At 38.1% G+C, this 24358-nt stretch overlaps 1 protein-coding gene across 2 annotated transcripts in view; it reads left to right on the forward strand.

The window, feature by feature from the left end:
- The first annotated feature begins 6449 nt into the window (after positions 1 to 6449).
- LOC118817569 (myocardial zonula adherens protein) overlaps positions 6450 to 24358 on the forward strand; it is a 42093-nt gene continuing 24184 nt past the window's right edge. Inside the window, exons 1-3 of one of the 2 annotated variants that reach the window (XM_036584380.1) lie at positions 6450 to 6671; positions 7520 to 7905; positions 13821 to 13904. In XM_036584380.1, coding sequence (XP_036440273.1) covers positions 7843 to 7905; positions 13821 to 13904 — 147 coding nt within the window. In that variant the 5' untranslated portion in view covers positions 6450 to 6671; positions 7520 to 7842. Of the gene's footprint in view, positions 6672 to 7519; positions 7906 to 13820; positions 13905 to 24358 lie in introns of those variants that run through there. The other variant, XM_036584379.1, reaches the window with a different exon arrangement.

Raw genomic sequence — 24358 nt, forward strand, 5'->3', positions numbered from 1 at the left:
TCATTTTCTTATCTCTTTCCACTTCTTTCTTTCTTTCTTTCTGCATCTCTTGAATTGCTACCCGTTTCTCTCTCTCTTTCTCTGCTTGTTCTTGTTTTCATTCTTCCTGCATCCCTCTTGAATGGTCTTTTCTCTCTTTCTTTCTGTTTCTTTCTCCCTGTCTCTTGCTCTCCCTCTTTCTCTGTCCATCCTCTCCTCTGTCTTTGCTGCTTTCTCCCTCTCTTTTGAACTTCTCTCTCTTTTCTCAACCTTCTTCCTTCCTTTCTTCGTTCTATTCTTTTTTCTTTCTGCATCACTGTTGGACAGTTCTATACAGTCCTTCTAGTCTCTTGAATTGTCTTACTCTCTCTTCCTCTCTGCTTTTATTCTTTCTTTCACTTTCTTGCTTGGATGGGCTTGCACCCCCCCCCCGCCAAGACAAAGATCATTAACAATAATAACAGTAACAACAACATTGGATCAGTATTCGATATTTGATGCAATTACTGTACTTTGAGTTCTCTCTCTCTCTCTCTCTCTCTCTCTCTCTCTCTCTCTCTCTCTCTCTCTCTCTCTCTAATGGAGTCTGTGGTCTAGGGTTCTGATAAGCTGATAAGTGAAGCTCTCGCAGTGCTGCTGCTGCTATATCAGCCTGAGGCTCAGAGGTGGCTAGAGTACAGCTCAGTCCCTGAAACAGGAATCAACAGTATTCCAGCACAGAAGCAGAGGAGAATAAACAGCAGCCACTTCCAGCACATCCCTCACTCGCCCTCATAGAGCGCATACGGGCATCACTAATTTGCTTTGTATAGGAGATCAGACATCTGTGTCGGTGTAGGAGATAAGTGACGTACTGTCATTTATCTTCATCTGTTATTCTGCTTATTCAGCTTCATTCACTTGTGTCCACTCAGTCTGTCCAAAGCCTTCAGTTAACTTTACACATCCTAATGTAAATCTTGTACATTCAGTTTCTGGATTCTGCAGCGTTCACACTGTGTCTCCTGAATTTAATCATAAAGCAGTAGCTGTAGAGAGCAGGTAGAGAGCTTTCTTTATCAGCTTGGAAAGTCACTCAAAGTCATATGATGAAACAAAGCAAGGGCAAGAGAGAGATAAACACACTGAAAGGCAGCTGCAGTCCTACCTTACATAAAGACTGAGTAGCTGTAGAAACAGTCCAGAGCAAATATTCACTCTTAGACGGGCTCGACTGACACACTGAGCTTCATTCACTTCTTACTTATTTTGCTTCACAGCTCAAAAGAAAAGAATGGAATTCTTAGACGTGAAACTGAGAACCAATAAGTGAAAAAGTGAAATAAATAAATAATAGAAAGAGAGAGTGAGAGAAAAGAAACAGAAGAGGGGGAGAGAGAAAGTGTGAGAATAAAGAAATAGAAAGAAAGAAAGAAAGGCACAGACAGAGTAAGAATTAAAAACTGAGGGACGAGTGAGACAGTGAGAGAGAAAGAGAAGAAAGAAAAAGTGAAAGAGAGGAGAGAAGAAAGAAAGAAAGTGAGAGAGATATGAAGAGAGATAGAAAGATAGAGAGGATAGGAAGGGAGAAAGAGAGTGAAAGAGAAAGCTGATTATTCATCATTGAGGTCTGAAACTATACAAGGCCTTCAGGCCGTTCTTTACCAGAAACTGCTCGTTATTAAATTCTACTGAGGATCTCTGATGATAACAGATTTTTTTCCATCTCTCTTCATTGTATTTAGCATTGAACGCCTAAAACTGCAGCGTCATAATTCAGAACCATTACTCAGTACTTAGGCTCTATAAACAACTATACATTATTCAGTAACTATTATGAAACTGTTATGTAAGGTATGGATTTATGAGAGGAATTGTGTGCCAACACATTTAAATGAATTAATGATTAAGATGAGTTTGTTATTGACCACAGGAATGACCTGAAGACAGTAAACTTCACTCTACAGTCCTGTTGTTCTGAGGAAGTGAAACTCTCTGAAACTGATGAAGATGATAGTGAGGAAGGTGATAAAAACATGCTGTGTTTTGCTACACATCCCTCAGCTCTCCACTCTGAGCTGCTCTTCTGGGAATCCGGCTCTTCCAGTATGACCAGACAAGTGGAGTCAACAGCGTAAAACTCCCAGAACTAAAACAATGGGGTGACGTCGATTGTAAACACTTCAGCTGTAAGTCAGGATTTAATTGAGGTAAGCAAGCAGATGCCTGCAGAGTGGCCAAACCCATCTATAGGAGCTGAAGCTCATGTGTTCAAGGGCCCATATTGTGCGAAAACAAGTTAAGGAAAATTCGTTTGATCTAAAAGACTTTGACATAAACACGGTTACACAGTTAAAGGTTTAAAGTATACCGGTCACTCCCCAGTCCATAGTCTAGGGGTGTCAAACTCAACCACTAGAAATGATATTATTTCATTTTTAAAATGACATTTTGCTATGACCTGAACTAGCCATTGACTGTGTGTGTGTGTGTGTGTATATATATATATATATATATATATATATATATATGTATATAGGGATATACAGGAGAAAGAACTATTTTACTTTTACTGTAAGTCAATGGAACCAGGATTTTTTTGTTTCTTTTGGTCCATTCATTATGAAATTTACATGCAATGTAAATTGCTATTTATTTAGGGGAAGGGAGGTCAGAACACACGTTATATTGCAGTGCATGCTGGGGATTGTAGTGCAGCACATTGTGAAATGGGCTAATAAAAATAGAAAATCTAAATAATTTCGCAGGCCAGATAGGATTCCTCCACCAGCCTGATCTGGCCCTTGTGTGTGACATATGGGCCATAGTCCATATATGCAAAGTAAGCTGGAAAACAGCCTATCCTGAATTATTTGTTTTAGTGATGTCATGAAAAAACAAATCATTTACATATATCTGGCTATTCAGCTTATAGCAGTTTCTCCCCACCCGTTCATGCTGAAGCTATAAGAAGTATTTCAGCTCTGAGTGATTTTGAATGAGCCACAATACAGGACAAGCCAATCAGAATTGAACTCGATTACATATACATATATAAATTGTAAAAAAGGATAAAAATGTAGGATATGGACCCTTTAAAGGCACCCAGTGCAGCTAGATGAGTTTTACAAGCGGAGGCCTTGTAATGAAATTTGTAGGAGATTTCATTTGACTGTCTAGTAGGGCTGCAGACACCACTCTCATGTCCCTTTCGTCAAAAGAGAGAGACCACAGAGAGCAGAGGTTTGCTATTTGTAAATATTCACTGTAATTCAAGCATTCATTTGCATACAGGGCATCATTTCTGTTCACAAGCCGAGCTACAGCTCCGTAACAACGGAAAGAACTAAACAGTAAACAAGTCCCTCCACTCTGATTAGTCATAACCCGTATCATGATAATCAGGCCAGATCAAATGTATGCAAATGAACAGTGATGTAGTAACCATTCAGAAAGGAGGTCCTCAGGTCCCAAAAAACACGTGCATTAACCTTAGTTCCTATCAAAGATTTGTTTCATTGCATTTACATGAGAACGGAGGGAAGGCATGGTTGTTATGGGACTTTTTTCCCCCATAATATGCGTTTTTTATTGCAGCAATAAGAAAATGTGCAAACGCAGGTATTGTAGGTACTGTGTCTATATGTATAAAAATTAAGCAAAAACATGGTAGCTAATGTACATCCATGGAATCATTGAACCCCTTTGTTCAGCCAATGAGCTGCTCAGCTTGCAAACAAATAGGTCCTTTTCACAAGAGATGTAAGTAGACAAAGGGGGGGTTATAGTCGTGGTCCATAGCACTTCTGTAGACATTTTCCACAACCACGGCTTCAGTGAATGAACATCTATCCCTACTGAGATTTTGCTCTTTCAAACACCACTAGTTTTTGTGGAGGAACATGAAAACTGTTCCACTGAAAGTGGCTGGAAACAGCAACAATTTTAACGCACAACTTTCAAGCACAGGTACAACCTCCTTCTATCAGAAATTTAAATAAGACCCTGTACAGATGATTAGAGACATGATTGTTTTGTTTGTAGCCTTTTAGCTCCAGTTACCCCCAATCTTTCAGTACTTACTTGCAGGCGCCCTCTGGTGTTTTGCAATCATGTTTTTGTTGAAATGCCCCAGCCGCACTTTCAGGGTATCAGACCTACACTCTCAGATCTGGATGTGATGTTACATGGTGGTCAAGATGCTAAGCCGCTATCATACTTTGTGTTTTATTACATGAAGAGCGTAGTAGGTAGTGCGTAACGTTTTTGGAAACCCTCAAGTACTATGGCTGAATCTCAAATGGCTCCCTACTTAGTGCACTGCAGGAAACTATGTGCTATTTTGGTGTAGAGGCCATTATTGTATGACCTACAAAGTGCATTACATAGGAAGTAGGAAACATTTTGAGATTCAGCCCATGTGATCATGATTAATTCTGTGGCAGGATTATGATTACACCTGTGCATAATTAATGGCAGCCTGCAGCCACAAAATATACTTTAGTACTGAAAGAACAAACAAATGGTTTCTCTCTTAACCCTTTAAATGGTTAGGGTAGGTTTAGGAGTGTGTGTTGTTTTTGCATTGAGGTTAGGGTTAAGGATGGATTTAATTCAACCATTCACACTCAACTTTAAATAGCAAAAGGTTAAATTGCAATTAATAAATATTTAGTTGAATGTTACTTAAAGATGTACTGACGATCCACAAACCATCTATAGTGGACAATCCATATAAAGTGTTACCGTTATCTAATAAGAGTAATGTGGTAGAAGTTCAATCCACTGCTTAATCCCACACTCATGAGAGCTGAAAGTGCGGCTGCGTTCCAAAACAAAGGTGCAGGAGCTGAAAGTGCAGGTCTGAAAGTGTGGGGGCTGACGACTGTGGTCAGTTTGAACAAAATGAAAGCGCTTTTCCTCCTTTTCTGTATTTTAATATTTTATACTAATGTTAAAACCTTATTCTCTGTTTATATTGCTCTTTTGTTATTGAACCCATTGTCGACACCAGAGGACGATGGGTTTCCCTTTTTGAGTCTTGGCTTTTCTCAAGGTTTCTTCCTCTTGCTCTTAAGGAGTTTTTCCTTGCCACTGTCCCCATTGGCTTGCTCATGGGTGCTTGGACCCGGATTTTTCTGTAAAGCTGCTTTGCGATAACGCCTGTTGTAAAAAGTGCTATATAAATAGACCTTGACTTGACTTGAGCTGCTTTATAAAGAGATGCTACCCTGTTAATAGTACTTTAAGTACATTTTTCCATGTAAATGACACACGTTTTTGTGAAGGGGCTACAGAATCTATTGAACACTTTTCTCTTGTGTGTTTTCTTACTCTTCTTGGGCTAATCTCTTTCTAGACTTTAAAAGTAAGATTGGTAAAGAATTCCTCTTAAAAGCCACTATGTTTTATTTCTTTTTGATGACTCTTTAACCCTAATGAGCGTTTTATAGTAAACGTGATCATATAATAGCTAAATTTTGTATACATAGGATGAAATTTGCCAAACAAATACCTTCACATGTGACCTTTGTACACACCGATCTATGTAATTATGTATATTGGTGAAATTACACCTGCAGCAAAGCAAGAAATTTTGTTAATTTTAAAGCTTTTCAGTTTTATTTAAATCCCAAATGATATACTTTTTTGTTTTTTTCTTTCAGCTTCTTTTCTTTTTTGTCTTTTGTTGATGTTTCACAAAGAAACTCAGTTGAATGTTGAGCTTTAATGTATCCTACTGTTATTGTATAAATGGTTATGGTTATTCTCAATAAAATAAAAAAGAAGACTGAAGACAGAAGTTGCGGTTCTGCAGCTCTGCAGTTTGATACTAACAGTTATGTTTGCTGGCTCTCTGAGGGTAAAACTTTCGATAGCAATGCAAAATCATATTTAGATTTCTCTCACATGTTTAGGATTTACAAACAGCATAGAGATTTCCCCGAGTGTTGAAAACAGTAAAAACTCTGGTTAATAATTTCCCAGCGCCGCAGCTCAGTCTGTTTAATGATTTAGTTAATAATTAACCAACATATGCACAATGAATTATATGTAGTAAGTCAACAAAATCACACAGTTCATTACATTTCATCTACATGTGTGATCTTGGCCTGGTAACATTCTCGATGGTTATGGCAACTTTCATAGAATTTAGGGTCAAGTTAGAACACAGGATTTCCAATTAATATGCTCTCAAAAATGGGATGTACGTCCATATGTGTATATAGACGTGTCAAGTATCACTGAAAAAGTGATGCATTACATTTACTGGTTTTGCATGTATATAGCATATTTTATTAATCTGAATATGATGTACAGACACCCTTTTTTTAAAGAATAAATTAAGCTTATGTCTAAACATCTTCGAACGTGGCGATTAAGTGGGGATAAACATCCACAATAACACAAGTGAAAGACTATCTGTCTCCGCCATAGCACTCAGCTTTAGCAAGGCACCAGTACAGGTGTAGTGTCTCTTGCTCTCTCGCTATTTCTCTCTCTCTCTCTCTCTCTCTCGCCCCCTCCCTCTTTCCTGGGTGTGTTGGTGATCGAGCTCCACCCGAACAGCAGCCGCAGCAGTGAAAGTCCCGAGAGCCGCAGGCAGAAAGGGAGGCGACTGAGAAATGTAGCCGGACAGGTCCAGCCAGAGGCCAGGAACACATAGCTGTCTCTGAAACACTCTCCCTGTCTGCCTTACAGTTCACTTCATGGTAATGTGACTGTCTTAAGTACAGTGTTGCCAAAGCAGATACATTTTAAGGCTGAACATATTCTGTAGAACTAATAGCAATTAATGGCAATGTAGCAAAATAAAAATAGTAATAAAAAGAAAAAAAAACAAATATTAAAATTATTATAATAATATATATATTAATAATAATATATATATATATATATATAGTCCGTTTCTGTGCTTTAAAAGTAAAGTAAAGATTTTTTTCCTTTTCCTGTAAAGTTATCATTTTGGAGATATGAGGTTTTCTTCCAACAACAGTGATATGTGTGTTCAACAGTTCAACGTTTCTCTTATAAATAAAGGTACCCAAAAGGGTTCTTTGCACATGCCATGGAAAAAACACTTTTTTTGGTTCCTAAAGAAACCTTTCAGTGGATGGTTCTTTGGAGAACCATTTTTGTACATGAAAAAAGGTGCTACTATGGGTTCTCATGTCTTTCACTCACACATCTCATTTACAAAATGAACCATACTTTGAGAGGTTTATGAGGGAACCAAAAGTGGTTCTTCCTGTGGCACCTTTCTTTTTAAGAGTGAGTGTGAAGAAGCTTTTTTAGAGTTTAAATAACTTTTGCATGATGTAGAGCTCACAAATTCTTTAAACTGGTAAAAGGTTCTTCATATTCACAAACTTCATTCTGAACATGGTTCTTTTAGGAACCATAAATGGTTCTTCTCTTTTTGCTGAGAGTCTAATAAGGAAGAAGTAAGGGGAAAAAAATAATTAACAGGCCCACAAAACTGTCACTGACACTTCATCTCTCTCTCTCTCTCTCTCTCTCTCTCTCTCTCTCTCTCTCTCTCTCTCTCTCTCTCTCTCAGGAGGAGCCTGTTTGTGGGCGTGTGTGTAACTCTGTCACTCTGGACTTCTCGACACGGTGCAGTATTGCTTTTCCCTCAACTCTATGCATGGAATACCTCCCTCTCTATCTCTCTTTCCCTCTCTCTCTTTTTCTCTTTTTTTGTCTGTCTCGCTCAGCCTCTATCCGGAGGAAGGAATTCTAACACAGGTCTGTTGCTCGGAGGGGAACTTTTTTTTTTTGTTTCTTTGCTCTTCCTCTCTCTCACTCATTCAGTAAGTGGGAGCACCGAGGGTGTGTTTGTGAATATCTGGTGTGGACTGAGAAGGACAGTAAGAGGGAGACATGCTGAGAAACGGCCCAGCTGGATCGGTCACTACCACAACCACTCCAGATCCGAGGAGTGAGGTAAGAGGGACAAACACTCAGTTCAGCCTCTGAAAGTCGTCCTGAAGACAATGGACAGGATGTTTTTGACTGGACCCATGGAGGGATAGTGGTTGTACACAAATGCACATAGGCTGTAATTTTCTAGTCAATGAAATTCGTTTCATTTCACTTCACTTCAGTTCAATTCAGGGTGCTTTATTTGCAATACAAATCTTAGAGCTTGAGTTACAGTTTGAGAGATGGATATAAACGCACATCATTTGTTGAGCACTCAGATTGCTGGTTTATTATTCAGTTATTAATATTAATATTAAACATTAAAAGGGCACTCTGGCTAAAGTGAAAAAAATAATAATAATAGTCATGTTGTAAACATGCCTCCTCAACTTTTGGTGCCACATTAGTCTCTAGAGTGAGACTTTCTAGTTTAAAGACTAGGAAAACCCTCTTCTGGTGATGTATCTTGAAGGTAGGAGGAGCTTTTGAAACACTTTGGTGCGAATAGATAACGACAGACTGTGTTTTTTCCCCCTTTTTTTTTCAGAACAGTCTATAAAATGAGATTTTCTCTCCTGATAATGTGTCTTGAATCTGAGCGAAAATGTAAATTTTTAATTGTTTTTTTTGTTAAATATTTTTTTCTGCTAGCTGTCTTATGCAGAAGGCCTCTACATCAGTGGTACATCAGTGGATTTCTTTATTGCAGTGGGGTGGGATCCCCAGAGGTTGTGGATGTATTTGCCTAATGCATGCTGGGCATTGCAGTGAGAAAACACTGATGGACAAAAACACAAAAAATAGTAAAAATTTGTGAGCTCTGTCAAACCGATAAGCCTGAGTGGGACAATTCTGCGCTACAGAATATTAAATAACAAATAAACTTTTAAACGCTAGTTTTAGGAATAGCCCTTTAAGGCATAAGATTACTATAATAACTAATTTAAATGGGAGATTCCATAACTGGGATGCCATTTAGGCCTTGTAATTCTTAATATTTCGACCTTATTTTGTTAATGTTCAGCATTAAACATAAGAAAAATTGCACTAAACCTTTTAAAAAATGTAAACTCATCTCAGGAACAAGATTTCATGTTTACAAGGTTTCTTTGCTGACAGTGGCTTAAAGGAGTAACAGTGTTGAGTTTTACAAAATGTGGCTAACCTCGTGCCATCCATGCTGACACTAAGGACATTCAGAATTATATTCTGATATATATATTTTTTTAATGATGTACAATCGAATTTACTTTCAAGTTATAATATCAAAATGACTGTCGGTCAATATCATAAAATCATTGAAAATCAAGAAAACATCATGAGAAATGTACTTTTCTTCTTCCCAAAGGCTTCAGGAAGTTTGTATTGTACAAATTCCTGTTGAACATGACTTGTGGAATATTTCAGATATTTTGTGTACGTGTCCTATAGGGGTGAATGTGTTCAGGTAGCAGGGTTGAATGAATATTAAGGGATATGACTAAAATACATGTTTTCATAACCTGTAATGGATGGCTCATGAAAATGAATGTTTCAAGCATGAGACGATAAGTAGATTCAAACACAAATAAAGCAACAATAATAAGATTTTTGAAGTATTGTAATGATTATATTCTGAGGTTAAGTGGAGTTATAGTGGGCTGGGACAGACAAAAATACTGTTTTCGAGGAGCCACAGATAGGTGTTGGTGTTATTAATGTTTTAAGCTGTTTATCTGAAACATAAACATAGATTACTTGAAGTTGATGTAGAAGTTGAACTTTGTCATGTTATTATATGCAGTTACAGTGCACAGTGGAGATGAAATGATGTTCTCCAGACCTTTGGTGCATTAAATATACATGAATACATTAAATATACTAATACATCAACATTTGGTGCATTTTAAGCAAGACAGTGCAAGACAAACACACATGTACCATAATGTAATATGTAATATGCAAAGTACATTGTAAAGTGACCATGCAATCTGTAAAATGAGAAATTTAAGTAGAAGTTAAGGTAAAGTGACCATGTGTTTGTAAACATAAGACGTAAAAAAATATTTAATATGTAAAAATACTTTTGTTTAAAATGTATTTTACATTTATTTTGCATTCATATTGATAAGGGTCACTGGGACAAATGACACTGCATTCATGGAATTACTCAAATTATTTGGGAACTGCTGTGAAACAGATATGCAAATTGTGTAGTGATGTGAGTGAGCAAAGGAAAGATTTGCCCACATATTGGCCTTTAGGATTTAAGGTTAAATTTAGGCTTATTATTCCGGTTATTATTCTTAAGGCTCATTTTTCAGTAACTACTGTAAACGATACTGTAAAACTAAAATGTAAGTTATGTAGTTATGAATGAGAAATTGAAGAGTTTAAGGGGTTAAATTAAGGCCGCAATTCAGTGCTATAAAACTGCACTATGCTAAGTAGCCTTGATGTATCTTTTTTGTCAAAGGTCAAGTTTGCTCCCTGCTCATGCTTCCCTATTTTCTGGTTTCACCAGGCATTTAAGACATGTAAACAGTAGCCCAGCTCCCCATCTCCCACTCATTCAGTCTCCTCCCAGTCCCAACACTGTCCTGACCTGTGAACGTTGGGGTTTATTTGTTGACTTGTCCATCAGTTTGGTCATTTTCTCCCCCTTTTTGTCTTCCTAAAGGCTCTTTTCTCACCGCTCTGGCCACCTTGTCCATCTCTTGTGCTCTGAGCTACGTTTTAATAGCCTATGCCCATCGCAGCTAATCATCCTCAGTGTCCCTACGCAAGCTCAGGGATATCTTTAGCATGAAGGGGGTGTAATAAGAGCTGTCTGTGTGAGGGCCAGAGCCATGTCATGTTTATTTTATCAGCGCCTGGCATTGAATTGAGTCCAGCCTCAGTCAGCTGCCACTGAAAGCTCTTCTTGTGGCTAATCAGCACACAGCCTCTCAGTTTGGCCTCATAAAAGTCATCCAAAAGACAATGGACAACAGCTTTTTATGACTACACTGTACATTAATGTATAAAGGTAACAATTATGATTTATGATTCTTTAGTAAATCATTCAGTGTATCGTGAAATCTGATATTTCACCACAATTCAGTTACATTTGGTTATTTTTAGGGATGCATCAATACTGATAATGGTATTGGTATTGGCCCGATACCGTGCTCATTTACTCATACTTGTACTCATTAAATTCACCGATACCACCATTCTGATACCAGCTGATACTGTGGAACGTAAGTCAAGTGTACACTGCCACGTTAATGAACAAATGACTCAAGCTGGCATTAAATTGGGGTCTGCTGCCAAAGAGAAATGTTACTGATTCTGTGGCATATGCACAGTGTGATTTTAACCCGTTTTGAACACAACCACAGCCGCTTCCCTAATAAGGTTGGAGACACGTAGGCTAGCAAAACGGAGGCAAAATAGTTGACGTGTCCTTTCAAAGTTTGACTGAGTAGAATTGCCAGGAATAAACATATTTAATGTTCATAGACAGAGCTGCTTCTAGAGGCTGCTAGTTTGGATGAAGCATTTTCATGCAGCATGAGTATATAGATTGCAGGCTTTGTCTGTACATGATGGTCTGTTCAAAGTTACAGTGTGAGTCACCAAAGAACAGGATTTCTAAAGTCAGAGGAGGACATTCACCTACAGCTCAACCAGCCAAACCAAATTAACATTAACAAGGCATAAATTTCACGAGTGAGCTCTTCGGTTTTGTTAGCCTTGGTTGTGGTTCCTGCTTTCAACATTCATTCATTCATTAAATTCATCATCTAAACCACTTTATCCTCCTGGGTCACGCCGGGAGCTGGAGCCTATCCCAGTGCTCATTGGGCGGAAGGCAGGAAACACCCTGGATAGGTTGCCAGCCCATCACAGGGCTGGGGAATCGAACCCAGGCCCAGTTTTGGAAACTCGTCTTTTTCTTTGACTGTCTCCTTCCTTATGCAGGCGCATTATTTTATATCTGATCTCCTTAGAAATACGTCCTGAAAAATTAATAACTTGTACTTAATGGCTGTTTTGACTGGACTTTAAATACATGAAGGGTGCCATTTGCGTAGTACTGTACTTTATTGAATATTATTCAAATCAATCCTGACATCCAAAATCAAGATGCATTGCTGTGTGTTACATCCCTGTCACTTTCTTCCAGTACATGGCACTTCCCCTGCCAAGAAGTGGCTGTGCTTTGTGGAGTTGTAAAATAGTTCTAGCCTGAAGGACACTGATAAGGGCCATTTGTTTGTCCTGGTGCCTGGGAAGAAATACTCATGTTGTTTGTAAATCGTATTCACTACAGTAGGCCTACTATGCACATGAAACCCCACTAAATTTGCATAATATATGGAATTTGTATGTTCAGTAAGACGAAACATAACAGTCTAAAGGCGGTCAAACTCATAGCAGCCTGTTGCATGTGACTTTCTCCAATAACATTTTGCACCATAAATGAGTGTCAGACTCAACAGGGTGATTCATTTAAAAAGCGCATCTCAGTGCTGTAGAGCTGGTATGATAATTAGGCTTGTTGTGTCTTCTTTTATCTAAGGTCGAGTTTCCTCATTGCTCATGCTTCCCCAACTTCCTGTTTCACTGGGCATCTGAAACATGTAAACAATGGCCCGACTCCAATTCAGACAAACCGAGCCTTCACTCACTTTCTCTACCCACTTTCAGATAACCTGAGGCTAAGCCTGTTCTGTTTTTAAATGGTGCAGCTTTTCTTAATAAACAATTTGATTTTATATTATAAAGCTGACGGTTCCAGTTTGAAAATCTTATTGGCTGAATCATTCCAAGCTGTTTTTGTACAGTATTGTGCAAATTTAGTACTCACCCTTCATTTCTTTAATCTCCAGCCAAAATGGCTATTGAGTACAAGTAATTAACTTTTAGCACCAGGAAAAAAGCAGAAAACATATGTTAAACAGAAGCCTTAACAACTAAATATATCAGATTTTTTCAGTATTTAGTGTGTCCACTCTTGGAACAGCTTCCATTCTTTATGGGAGACTCACTCTCAGTTTTTTAAAGAAATCAGGGATATTTTTTACACCCGCAGAGTTCAGTCTTAGAAGTTGGATGTTTATGCTGCTTCTCACAATCCAAGTAAATAAACATTTTCACTGATGTTGTGGTCTGGACTCTCGGCGTGGTCATGTCATTGTTCTGAGAACCCCAGCAACTTCTTTGTTTGATTTGCACATGTTCTTCTTGCATTCTTTTCCTGATGCGACACATCTTTTCAGATTATATCTAATCTACTCTGAAATATCACTGTAGGCCTCAATCATAAGCCTTAAGTGGCTCTTTTGTAAGAAGTTTTGTGGCTTCTGATTGTGTAGTCAGTATTCTTCAATAATGACTACTGAAATAAACCTCAGTGCTAAAGCCATGTATAGAGCCAGACGTGCGTAGGGCTTAAGCTTTTTTGGATTGGAATCAGACCAAAGGGTTTTCTAAACAGTCAAATATTCACTATCATTACTAAATCCACTGATGACAGAATGGAAAATGCCAAATTACTGAATGCAGAGCTGCTAATAAGGTATTGTTCTTATGAATATGATATCCCAAGGTGCTTCGGTGCTAAAATGCCCTGGACCATAATGAAGCTGTGGATTCACTGGAATTTCAAAGATTTAGATCAAATTCTTTGTAAATCACTCTGAATTGAGCTGAACTGAGTAAATGTTATCTACCCTTGAGGTTGTTCATTCTTAAGCAGTTGAACAATTATCGTTAAGATAGCAGAAAGGCATGCATGGAGCTCTCATCACAACAACATGTAGATTCAAAATAAAGAATTTATAAAGACGTTTAATGAGTAAAGGAAGTAGTTAACAGATGTTTGAACTGGCCTATAGAATAAATTTGCCTTGATTTGTTTTTGACTAATTATCTTCACTAATTTTTTGTTTTATGTGTTTATGGTTCAGAGGGGAGTCAGGCGGCTCAGACTGACCCTGCGTGATGAGGACACTAATGGACAGAAAGACCCAGTGAAGAGCACTCCACACTCCGTAGGTGTCTTTTTCTTTTTTTTTGATCCTTTGCTACAGTCTGCACAGCCGAAACACCATCACATTCCTCCCTCACTTAGATCATAACTTCATAAAATTCCCCTGTACTGCACTGATGAACCCTGTTCTGTGTGATTAGATTACAGTTTCGCATTCAGTTCATCCGCATTGACTCTGTGGGAAATTATGTGGTACAAATGCAGGTTGTCAGTGTCAGTATCGACTAGACTATCAATCGAGTAATCAGAGTTTTAGAAACAGGCCAAACAGTAAAAATGCACTTAACAATAACAACCCTAAGACTGGCTTTACATGGTGAAACTTTCTTGCAACTTGAGTTATTGAAAAAAAGCACAAAATTAAATTGCACTTGAGTTGCACAATGTAAAGCATCCTCCAACTCACTCGAAACTCCGCAGCAGTTGCAAAGGTCTCAACTTTGGATCAAATTGCAAGACAGAGAATAAAACAGAGAATGGTTTATTGGAATTTGCCTAACTGATGGAGTGATTGTGTTGCGTGCACCTTTGATTTGTTTTTGAATTGTTTGTGTAACTGTCAAGTTATACAGAAATTATGTTGCAGGCAACTCACAACGTGCAGCTAGTTGCATGTAAGTTTCCATGTAAAGTCATGCCATAAGCTTTTCAGAGATTACAGAAAGATAAGATAGGAAGCCTTTAAAAACACTATGTGGCAGAAAATGCATATAAATGGGTGTTTCTTGCTGTGAGACAGAGCAGTATGAAAATTTGAAATATATCGTCGTTTTCAGAGCAAAACTCCATCTCCAAAATGGTAAATTTACAGGAGAAGGAAAAAACCTTCTTAAAATATAATGGAAGTTAATGTAAATACAAGTTTTTCAAAGTCTCATTTGGCAAAACAAACAGAGATGCAAGGTTTTTGCACAACAGCAATAATATGTTTAGTTGTATACATAATGCATTATACAGCAGTTATTTCCAATATCACGGTCTTATCATTTGAAGCATTATTTGTGTTGTTTTTTCCACATTAATGTATCTTTCCACTGAGCACCTGTTGCAAAGTAATGATTTGCTTTGCGCTGCAGTGAACCATCACTAAGTTTCTACTTCAGCGCATACAAACACAGAAAATGGATACATTAGACTTCTTTAAGATCATATTTGACCTGCAGAACATTTGGTCAGATTTTGAAGAAGAGTATAACACAGGACTATGTCAAAAAAAAACAAAACAAACCAACAAACTTCAGCATGAGTGGGCAGGACTGAACTGCTGTAGGCTGAATGAGCGGATGTACAAGCATTGGTTTTCATGACATCACAAAAACAATGAATTCAAAGCAGACAGCTTAGTTTCCACATATGGGCTGTATTGATTGGAGACTGAATGGCACATTTGGGGGCTTTAGCACTGTTTATGTACTACACCAAATAGTTTATTTAAAAGAATGTTTGATTTTCAATGATATTTGCCTTTTACTTTAATTTTTGCTTTATTTTGCACAGCTGTTATCAATAAAAGAGGAGTTTCTCAGTTTCTCAGTTAAAGACATCTAACGATACAGTGCAGCAGACCCATGTATACTCAAGTGCCTGCAAATCCTAAAAGAATGGTGTAGCCACAGAGATTTACTGTCTTATCTTTGCAATTATGGGTGTGGTGTACACAAACACACTGAAGGACTGTTGTCTGAATGGCGTATTCTGTGTATGTTGCTTTCAAGGAATAGCTCACTTTAAGAAGCTAAAATTTCTAACAATGAATGAAAGTGATAAGCTGCCGATTGCTATTATGCAAATAGGGTCATGCTGATTAGTGGTGCCTAGCTTTTGTACATCGTTAACTAAGTTACCATGTTGACAAATTTGGTCAGTCATTTTTCTTTTAACATCAGAAAATGATGACGCAATCTGACTGAGCTCTTTTGTCACTGACCGCTCCGATGCTTACTTACATAAGCAGCATGAGCCATGACCCCTCACTGACAGACAAACACACAGAGGTGACACAGCTGCCATGTTCGAGTAACCACTGGCCACATATTTTGCAAGCCAACGTTTGTTTCGGGGGTAGCGTTAGGCTTAATAAAATAAGGCTAATAAAGAGCACACCAAATAAAGTGATAAACTAATCATTACTCGATTAGAAGTATTAAGGCCATTAAGTACTAGTTATTCATTTAGGAGATGTTTCTGAGGAAATGAAAGCTGAACTACAAAAAATAACCAAAAAGTCCCCATCAAATAAACTGCACTCTTTCATCTTTGAGAGAGAGAGGAGAAAATCAAGCTCTACTCTTCCTTCAGATCTGAAAGAGGTGTTTCTGTCAGTCCTTCCAGGACTGAGAAGACAACTCAGCCCTATGAGTCTGAAAGGATGTCTAGCTGTCAAGAAGCCCTCATTGAAAAAAGATAAAGAAGAAGAACATTTGAAAATCTGCTGGTGTTTTTAGACCAATGGCCTGACCACCCCAGAGTCCAGACCTCAACATCACTGAGTGTGTTTTGGATGACTTGAATCACTAAAAGCAGAAAGTGCAGCCGACTTCTAAGACTGAACTTTGGAGGGAAAAACATCCCTGCAGATTTCTTTGAAAAACTGAAAGCAAGTCAAAGAATGGAACTTGTACTGAAAGTAAAGATTGGACGCACTAAATGGTGAAATTTTTGAGGTAATATTTAGTTCTTGAGGCTTCTGTGTTAGTTTTTGTTAAATATATGTTTTCAAAAATGAAAAATGACTATTGGTCAAATAAATGAGGGATGGTCTCTGACTGTGTTCTCACCTAATTTCCTCACGTACACTCTTAAAAAATATGGCTCTTCTAAGGGTTCTGAGGGTTAATTAGTAAAGAAAATGGTTCTATATAGAACCATGAACACTCAAAGACACCTTTTAGATTGATGAAGAATGTATTGTATATGGTTCTATGTAGACTCTTTTTGAAACGGGTTCTATATAGCACCAAAAAGGGGCCTTTTATTGTAACAAGGTTGATATAACAATGGAAGAACCATTTATGGTGCTGTAGAGAACCATTTTCAAAAAGGTTCCATATAGAACCATCTACAGCATAATCTCCTTCAATCTGAAGAACCATTTCAAGATGCAAAAAACCCTTTAATCATGCAAAGTGTTCTTGAAGAGTGTTCATTTTATTTACTGAAGAACCCTTGAAGAACCATCTTTTTAAGAGTGTAAGGTATGCTGTGAAATTCTTCCAAGTGCAGTTATGGCACTCAGACCTGAGCTGGCTGTTTACCTAAGGTGGCAGAACCATTTTGTGAGCTTGTTTACAGTTGTTGCGGTCAGTCTGTGACACATGAGTCTGTGTGTTTGAAAGGACGTGGCATGGCACCTTAAAAGGAGAGATAGTGGTTATAACACAGTGGACAGCCGTGTCCATTTGTGTGGCTCGGCAAATATTAAGTGCTTTGTGTGGAGCAGATGTCCCCAAGATGAAGGAAACATCCTGATGTTCTGGGAACATTACCAACTATGAGGAACAAAGCATTTCCCCCCAAAAACTGTTGAAAATGCAAAATGCAAAAAAGAAACTAGAGAGATACTTTTGGTTCGTGAGGTTACTGATTCAATTAATAATGCTGATGTCGAATAGCCACTAAGTTACATGATGCTCGTTGGTAATATTCAGTCAATAATGATGATGATGCTAACAATGAATAAAAGCAGACTGCCACTAATTAGCATTATGAAAATGATGGCATGCTAGTTGTTAATGTTCAGTGTTGAAAATGCTAATGTTGCTAACAGTGAATGAAAACGAATGGATGCTAATTGGCATTTTGTGAGTTTGTACTGTCCAGTCTACTTATGGTGGTAGTATGAGGGGAGACTGATTGAAAGGGAGGAGAGAGCTTTGAGAACTTGGGCTCAGGGTGGCTTCTGCTTGGAGCTACAACGCTGGGCCTCGTCTTTTGGACGGTGATAGGACTGAGAGATAGGACTGAGGAACAGAGAGGAGTTGGGGTGGTGGTGGTGTGGATTGCTTTGTCACATGAAACAGAAGGTGGAGATGAGAAATTGTAGGGCTTTAGATTGGAGGGGGGTTTCAGGCGTGGTCCCCACAAATTTTACTTATTCCATAATTCCATTATGAGGTGGCATCATACTATCTATGCTATCTGGCTACTGGCATCTATTCATTGTTAGCAACATCAAGAAGAAGTCTCCGCACACTTGAAGTCTGATATCTATTGTACGTTAAGCTGGCCACAACTATTGAGATTTCGTTAGTTTTGTTCTGATTGAAACAAACTTTTTTTTTTCGGAGACGTTGCCCTGCTCTGCGCACAGTGACCAAAGTCCTTATAGGAAAGTCTGTTAAGCCAACGGCCATCTTTGTAATGCCACCAGGCAATTATTTCAAGACCAGGCTCCTGTCTCTTTGAAAGGGGAGAGACCAAAATACTCAAAACTGAAGGACAAATTACCATTTGAAAAGCATATTTGAAATCACAGCTACAATCTGACAAAACCTTATAAATAGTTAGTAGTGTTTGACACAGTAGTGAACAAAAAAATTATTTAATTTTTCAGGTCGTTCTGACTACTTGGGCAGGCTCTTTTTCTTGAAGGCCGTAATTTTTACATACACAGACACTTTGTTGAGCATAACAAGCTTTCCTATTCATATTTAAACCAGCGACCGGTCTCCTTATTTATAATGTCTCTGCCATGACAGAGCAGTTCACACGTATGTGTGTGTGTGAGAGAGAGAGTGAACTGTCCTCTCTGTACCTTGGCCTGACAACTATTCACCAAACCCACTCCACACCTCTTTGCCATCAAAGTTCAGCTGATAGCCGCTTAGTGTCTGTGTCAGGGTTCTGATAGGCAGTGCTTATTATGGGACAGTATGCATGTTTCACTGGGCGGATGCTTCAGGGAGAGAGGTCAGCAGACTGTACGGATGGACACTAAGCTCTACAGCAGTGTAGCAGCTATTGAATGAGGCCTTGTCCACAAAGACAATTTGGTATATTTCAAAAATATGGCTCTTGTGTTGATGGACACCAGATGGCAAAGTGTAAAAATGACACACTACTCTGATGTAACCATGTTTCAGCCAATAGGAAACAGTCTGGGTTTTGAGTCACATTGATAATGAGCAAAATGGAGGAGAAACTAATTGCTGCTGTTGGCTCACAGTCAAACCATCATTAAAGATTTCTAAGAACAACTCAGCTTTTTTGCTTCCTTGTATGAAGAAGAGCACCAACCTCGCAGCAGCTTTCACGTGCAAGCATTAGTATTTGAGTTTCTCATTTCCTGCCGTGATCACATGATAAACGCCCACAAACATACCTTCAACAAACCAGCAGTGCACGTTCGTGCATTTTTTAACATATACAAAAATTTCCTTGTGAACATGGCCTGAGGCTGATGTGCGTAGCACATCCATAAAGAAAAGCCAGTAACCTATATTGAGCTGCTCACTTTCCAGGGCATAATCTACACAATCAAATGGGAACAGAATATTTATTAAGCTGCAGTTTTTAAGATAATGAAATTTGATTTGGTTTTTTGGGAGTCTTGTCATTGTATTGTGGCCAATCAAATCATTATGTTCTCAGCTAAGCTCCAGTTTATTTTCTCAGCCCTCCAGTCACTGCTTAGCAACTGTTGCTATCCTCCATTGCCTCAATCCTTTTGTTCATTACCAGCGTGCCAGTGTTTGAATTTGAAGCGCCGGTTGCGGTCAAAAGATGTACCTGTGAGATTTTATCCAGATAAAATAGATTATGTTAGTCTTCTATCTACCGAAAGCAAAACATAAGCCCTATTTGAGTTGGATTAGTTTACCAAGGGAACATCTGTTAAAAGAAATATACACCACATCTCCTCATTTATAAAGCTCGGGAAGAAATGTACAGGCAGCAATAGAATTACTACCGGGTGAGTTTTGGACTGTCATTTCTGTGAACTTGGATCCTTGAGTCACATGTAGTCATATGATTATACTCTTTGTGTGATCAAGTTGATGATATTGTTCATATAAAGTAATGCTTTGATAATATTGTGTAGCTGTATGTGAATATAAAATGGTTAATACATACCTGCTGGCATAACTGCCCCTATAATCAGGCTGCCACATCTCACTTCTGTGAAAGACTTTAGTTTATCCTATGGCAAAAATGTAATATCACGATGCTTCTAGAAGTTTCTACAATACACAATATGTCACAATATTTATTTTTTCTGACATCTGACAAGTTAGAACTGACAAAGTAGCGCCACCTTAAAATGATCAAAAAGTATGAATACAATGATTTGTATTCAACGTTTCACATATTTTAGTACACCAAATTCAATTAAATAGGGCTGATTATGCTCTCTTTGTAATGAACCATTGGCAGAGATGTTGACGATATCCACGATATACTGAGAAAAACGTTGTGACATATCTTGACTTCATTTATCACAATAATAAATATTGTCATGTTGCCCAGCCATAGTTGCAAGTTTCCCAAAGCATCCACTGCACACTTGAAGACTAAATGTGGTGAGTGGCAGCTGTCAAAATAATCTTTTTTCAATGCAGTGTGACCTTTTCCTAGAAAATCTGCCAAAATCACAGATTTGTATCTGGATGGGACTGATGAGTTTGGTGAAAAACAGTAATTCGGCCTGGAAATTGGCCCAAGACTGTATGTAAATATAATCCTGTCCAAGTATTGTCAGTTTTCTTTAAATTTGCTTGTAATGCTAATTATTTTACTACAAAATGTGATATGGGCTGTGCAAAATCAAATGTCATTGCTTCAATGATTCGAGTCATCAAAGGTAAGACATTAATGGACCAATTTTTTTTGTTGTTTTTTTTATTCCCCGTGGCAGTATGCTTTAGCCTACGATGGTTATGTTTAGTTTTTTAAGTTTGCTGTGTTTTTTTCCTCCATCTTTGTGCATCTCGGCTGTCTGATTTTAACTCGGTTATGTTGTCTTCATTGGGCAAATGTTGTGCCTGTGGTGAGCGGACATGCGCTTTATAGTGAAGGGTTTTGCAGTGATGGTTGAGTTTATGTGAATCCAGCATTTGGGTTGATCGCTATTGTTTTCTCTCACCAGATGAGGGGAAGCATTAGAGTAAGCGGAGTGATGACTGCGCTGCTGTTAGGAATAGGCTGTAGCTTGATGTCATCACTTTGTGTGTTTGAAATTGTGTCTACCAAGTAGGCCTACCCACAGTTTCACAGGCCTATCCAACAATCCAACAATGTATTTTTGTCTACTCCACTGCCGCTCTAACCCAGAGATACTGATGTGGTTGGATTAGGGCTACACAAAGTATATCATACGTAAATCATTATAATGATATTGGCCTTTGCAACACTATTACAGAAAGCTACAGTATACAAAGGACATCTTTTACCAATCACAGTGTTTATTTTACTGTGTGTGCTGTAATCATCCAGCCCGATCTCAGTTCCAGATGAGTTTCTGTGGGTGTTTTGACAAAGCACTGACATGTAATTCAACAAATGTCAGTTATTTTGGTCAAAACAATGCGGGATCAGTATTTAAGCATGTAGCAATATTGATTCAGCAGTGTGCCCCAGGTTGGATGTTGACTTCATTAATTCAGATCTTTAGCTTTCTTAAGCCTGTGAGTAAAGACCAGCATGAAACATGAATCTCCCTAGGAAGAGACTGCTCAGTTCTGCTCTATTTGAAAGGAGCTTCGAGTGGAATTCACGCAGACATCTCTTCCTGAATTCTCTGAAGTGTAACATCAGTGTTAAGTGCTCTGTTCAAAAGTTTGGAATCAATGTTTTCAATTATATAAAACCACTTCTGTTGCATATAAATGCATAACATGATTCTTATATGCCTGTGGAGCTTCACAGGTTTCAAATAATTTTTAAGTGTACATTGTATAAGTTATTAATGTACATACATTGCTATGCAAAAGTCAGAGACCATGCTTAATTTATTTAATTTCACAAGTGGTTCATTTTTCCACAGATATTTCTGAATTATTTAGATACAAGACAATCCACTTGCATAAGGAAGGGGGAAAGTCAAAGGAAAATAGATAAAATGGGACTCCTAACAACCATGCAAGACCTGGTAGACCACCGAATCTGTCCTCTTCAGATAAACAGCACTTAAATCTTTCATCTTGGGACAACTTGGTTCATGATAAGCAGAAAATGCAACCAATTTCTAAGGCTGACCACATTAAATATTGAAAATGTGATACTTAATTGTTGTTTAAATGTAATTATATATTAAATATATGGTTTATTTCTGACACTGAAAAATTAATAACTTGGTTTCTGACATTTGACTGTATAATTGCAAAGAATATTCATATGGCAAATGATTCCAATTTTTTGATAGCATACTTCAATCATAAAGCCTCGTTTCAAGATTGTTTTCCCCTGAAACTGTTAAGCATTGCATAGAATAAACTGCACTTAATTCTACACGGGCACTCTGGTGCAGCCATAGCTGTCTGAAGTCAGGTTTACCCAGCAGTCCAAAAGGGAACGCAAACAAAATGGTATTTTTGAGCATACGTAGTCTACAATTATCAATGACGCAGCCACCAGACTGAAACCAGGGCAAGGATGAAGACAAAAGAGTCAGTGACGAAAAAATATAGGGAGGGTAAGAAAACAGGCAAGACAAGATAGCTGAGGAGCAGCAGGAGGAGTCAGTAAAGAGCCACCTTATGCTTGAAATAGAGATATTCAGTTACTAGCATAACAATAACAAATTGATAGTGATCCACCACAAAATTAAAAAGGGTGTGTGGGGTAACCCAATCCCCTGTGGGAGACGCAACCTGGACGGGCCACGTTACAGCTGCACCACTCCAACCAAAAGCTCTTCTTTCAGACTGATCAGGAATCAGCTTCTCCCAGGAAACCCTCATACATCCTAACAGAAACTGCATTAAAGGAATACTACAGCGTTTTTCTCATCTTGTCTCTATGTGTTGCATCTACAGCATAGAGTCTGAGTCGTTTACCACAGACAGTAATGTTGGCATGACTGTTGACTCAAAACACACCTATAATAGAAGCCGCTGGACAGTTGTGTCAGCACCTCCCTGTTGGCTTCTATTATAATATTATATGTTTTGAGTCAGCAGGTTTTCTGTTCTCTTCTAAGTACTGAAAATGATTGTCCGTGGTAAAGCCACAGGTGCAGCAGATTGATAGAGATTAGGCTGAAAAATGCTAAAGCTTGCTTTAATTGCCTCAGGTCAGCTTGAATGGCCTGCTTACATGAACAGCACCTGCTGCATATGAATTGATAGAGACTGCAGTGAGTAAAACGTGAACAAGAGATGATTGATTTGATGTGAAATGCTTTGTTTAGAACTGTTCTAGTGGTGGTGATAGAAACTAGATGTCTGAAGTGTTTAATGCCTTTGTAGGTTAATGCATGGAATATTTATGAATACACTGACTGATGCCTGATACATTTTTACGATAGTCTTGAAAAAAGGTTTTAACCTAAAGCACGTGTGTAGTGGTACATGTAAGGTGTTGTAAGGCAATATAGCACGCAAAGAAAACTTATTTTTTCATATTTGCCACTATTTTACTATCAGCATTACATATAAAAACTTAGAGACACAAGTAGGATCACCGATGGTTTTAGACAGTAAATATTATGGCTATGTTTGTGTTGTAGACATTGTGATCCCTGGTTCCTATCACCACCACTGTAAAGAAATCTGACTCACTGAGGTTTTCTAGAATAGAGCATTTCACTCACACCACTCTGAATGACTTTGTTTACATTGCAGTGATTGAAGTATGCAAAAATTAAAAAACGAATCAGTGGAATTCTGCATTTGCTGAGCCACAAGGGCTGTTAACACCTAAAAAACTTGATTATTAACATAGATAAAGCACTAAATAAATAGTTTTTTGGAGTTTATTGTATCACAACACATAAGCAGCAAGTTTTTTGGACATAGAATATCCCTACTGGACTTAACTGTTATTGTAATTTAATTAAATATAGTGATTTTTAATTATAAGCTATTATAGTGTAGGCTTAAAGGGGAATTCCACCTATTTTCAGAATTCCTGCAAAATTCAACAGTCATTCAGAGTGGTTTGATGTAAAATGCTCCATTCTAATGAAACTTATCAACTCAGGTTTCTTTACAGTGGTGGTGATAGGAACCAGGCATCATGATGTCTGCAATGCAGATGTCATTTTATTTAGTATCTTAAGCCACCAGTGAACCTACACGTATCTTCTGAGTTTTATGTATGTGTTGATAATGGTAAAATACAATGGCCTTTTTTAAGTCTAAAGCTTATCCTGAAACTATCATGATGCAATGTCTCACATATCAAGCAATGAATTTAGAACCATTTCATGTGATAATTGTCCATGAGGTAACTTTTAGAAGGATTGAGATGTCTGGTTGCCATCACCACCACTTTGAAGCAGTCACTAAATGTCTCTAG

Source organism: Colossoma macropomum, unplaced genomic scaffold (genome assembly GCF_904425465.1).
Source record: "Colossoma macropomum unplaced genomic scaffold, Colossoma_macropomum, whole genome shotgun sequence".
NCBI lineage: Eukaryota > Metazoa > Chordata > Actinopteri > Characiformes > Serrasalmidae > Colossoma > Colossoma macropomum.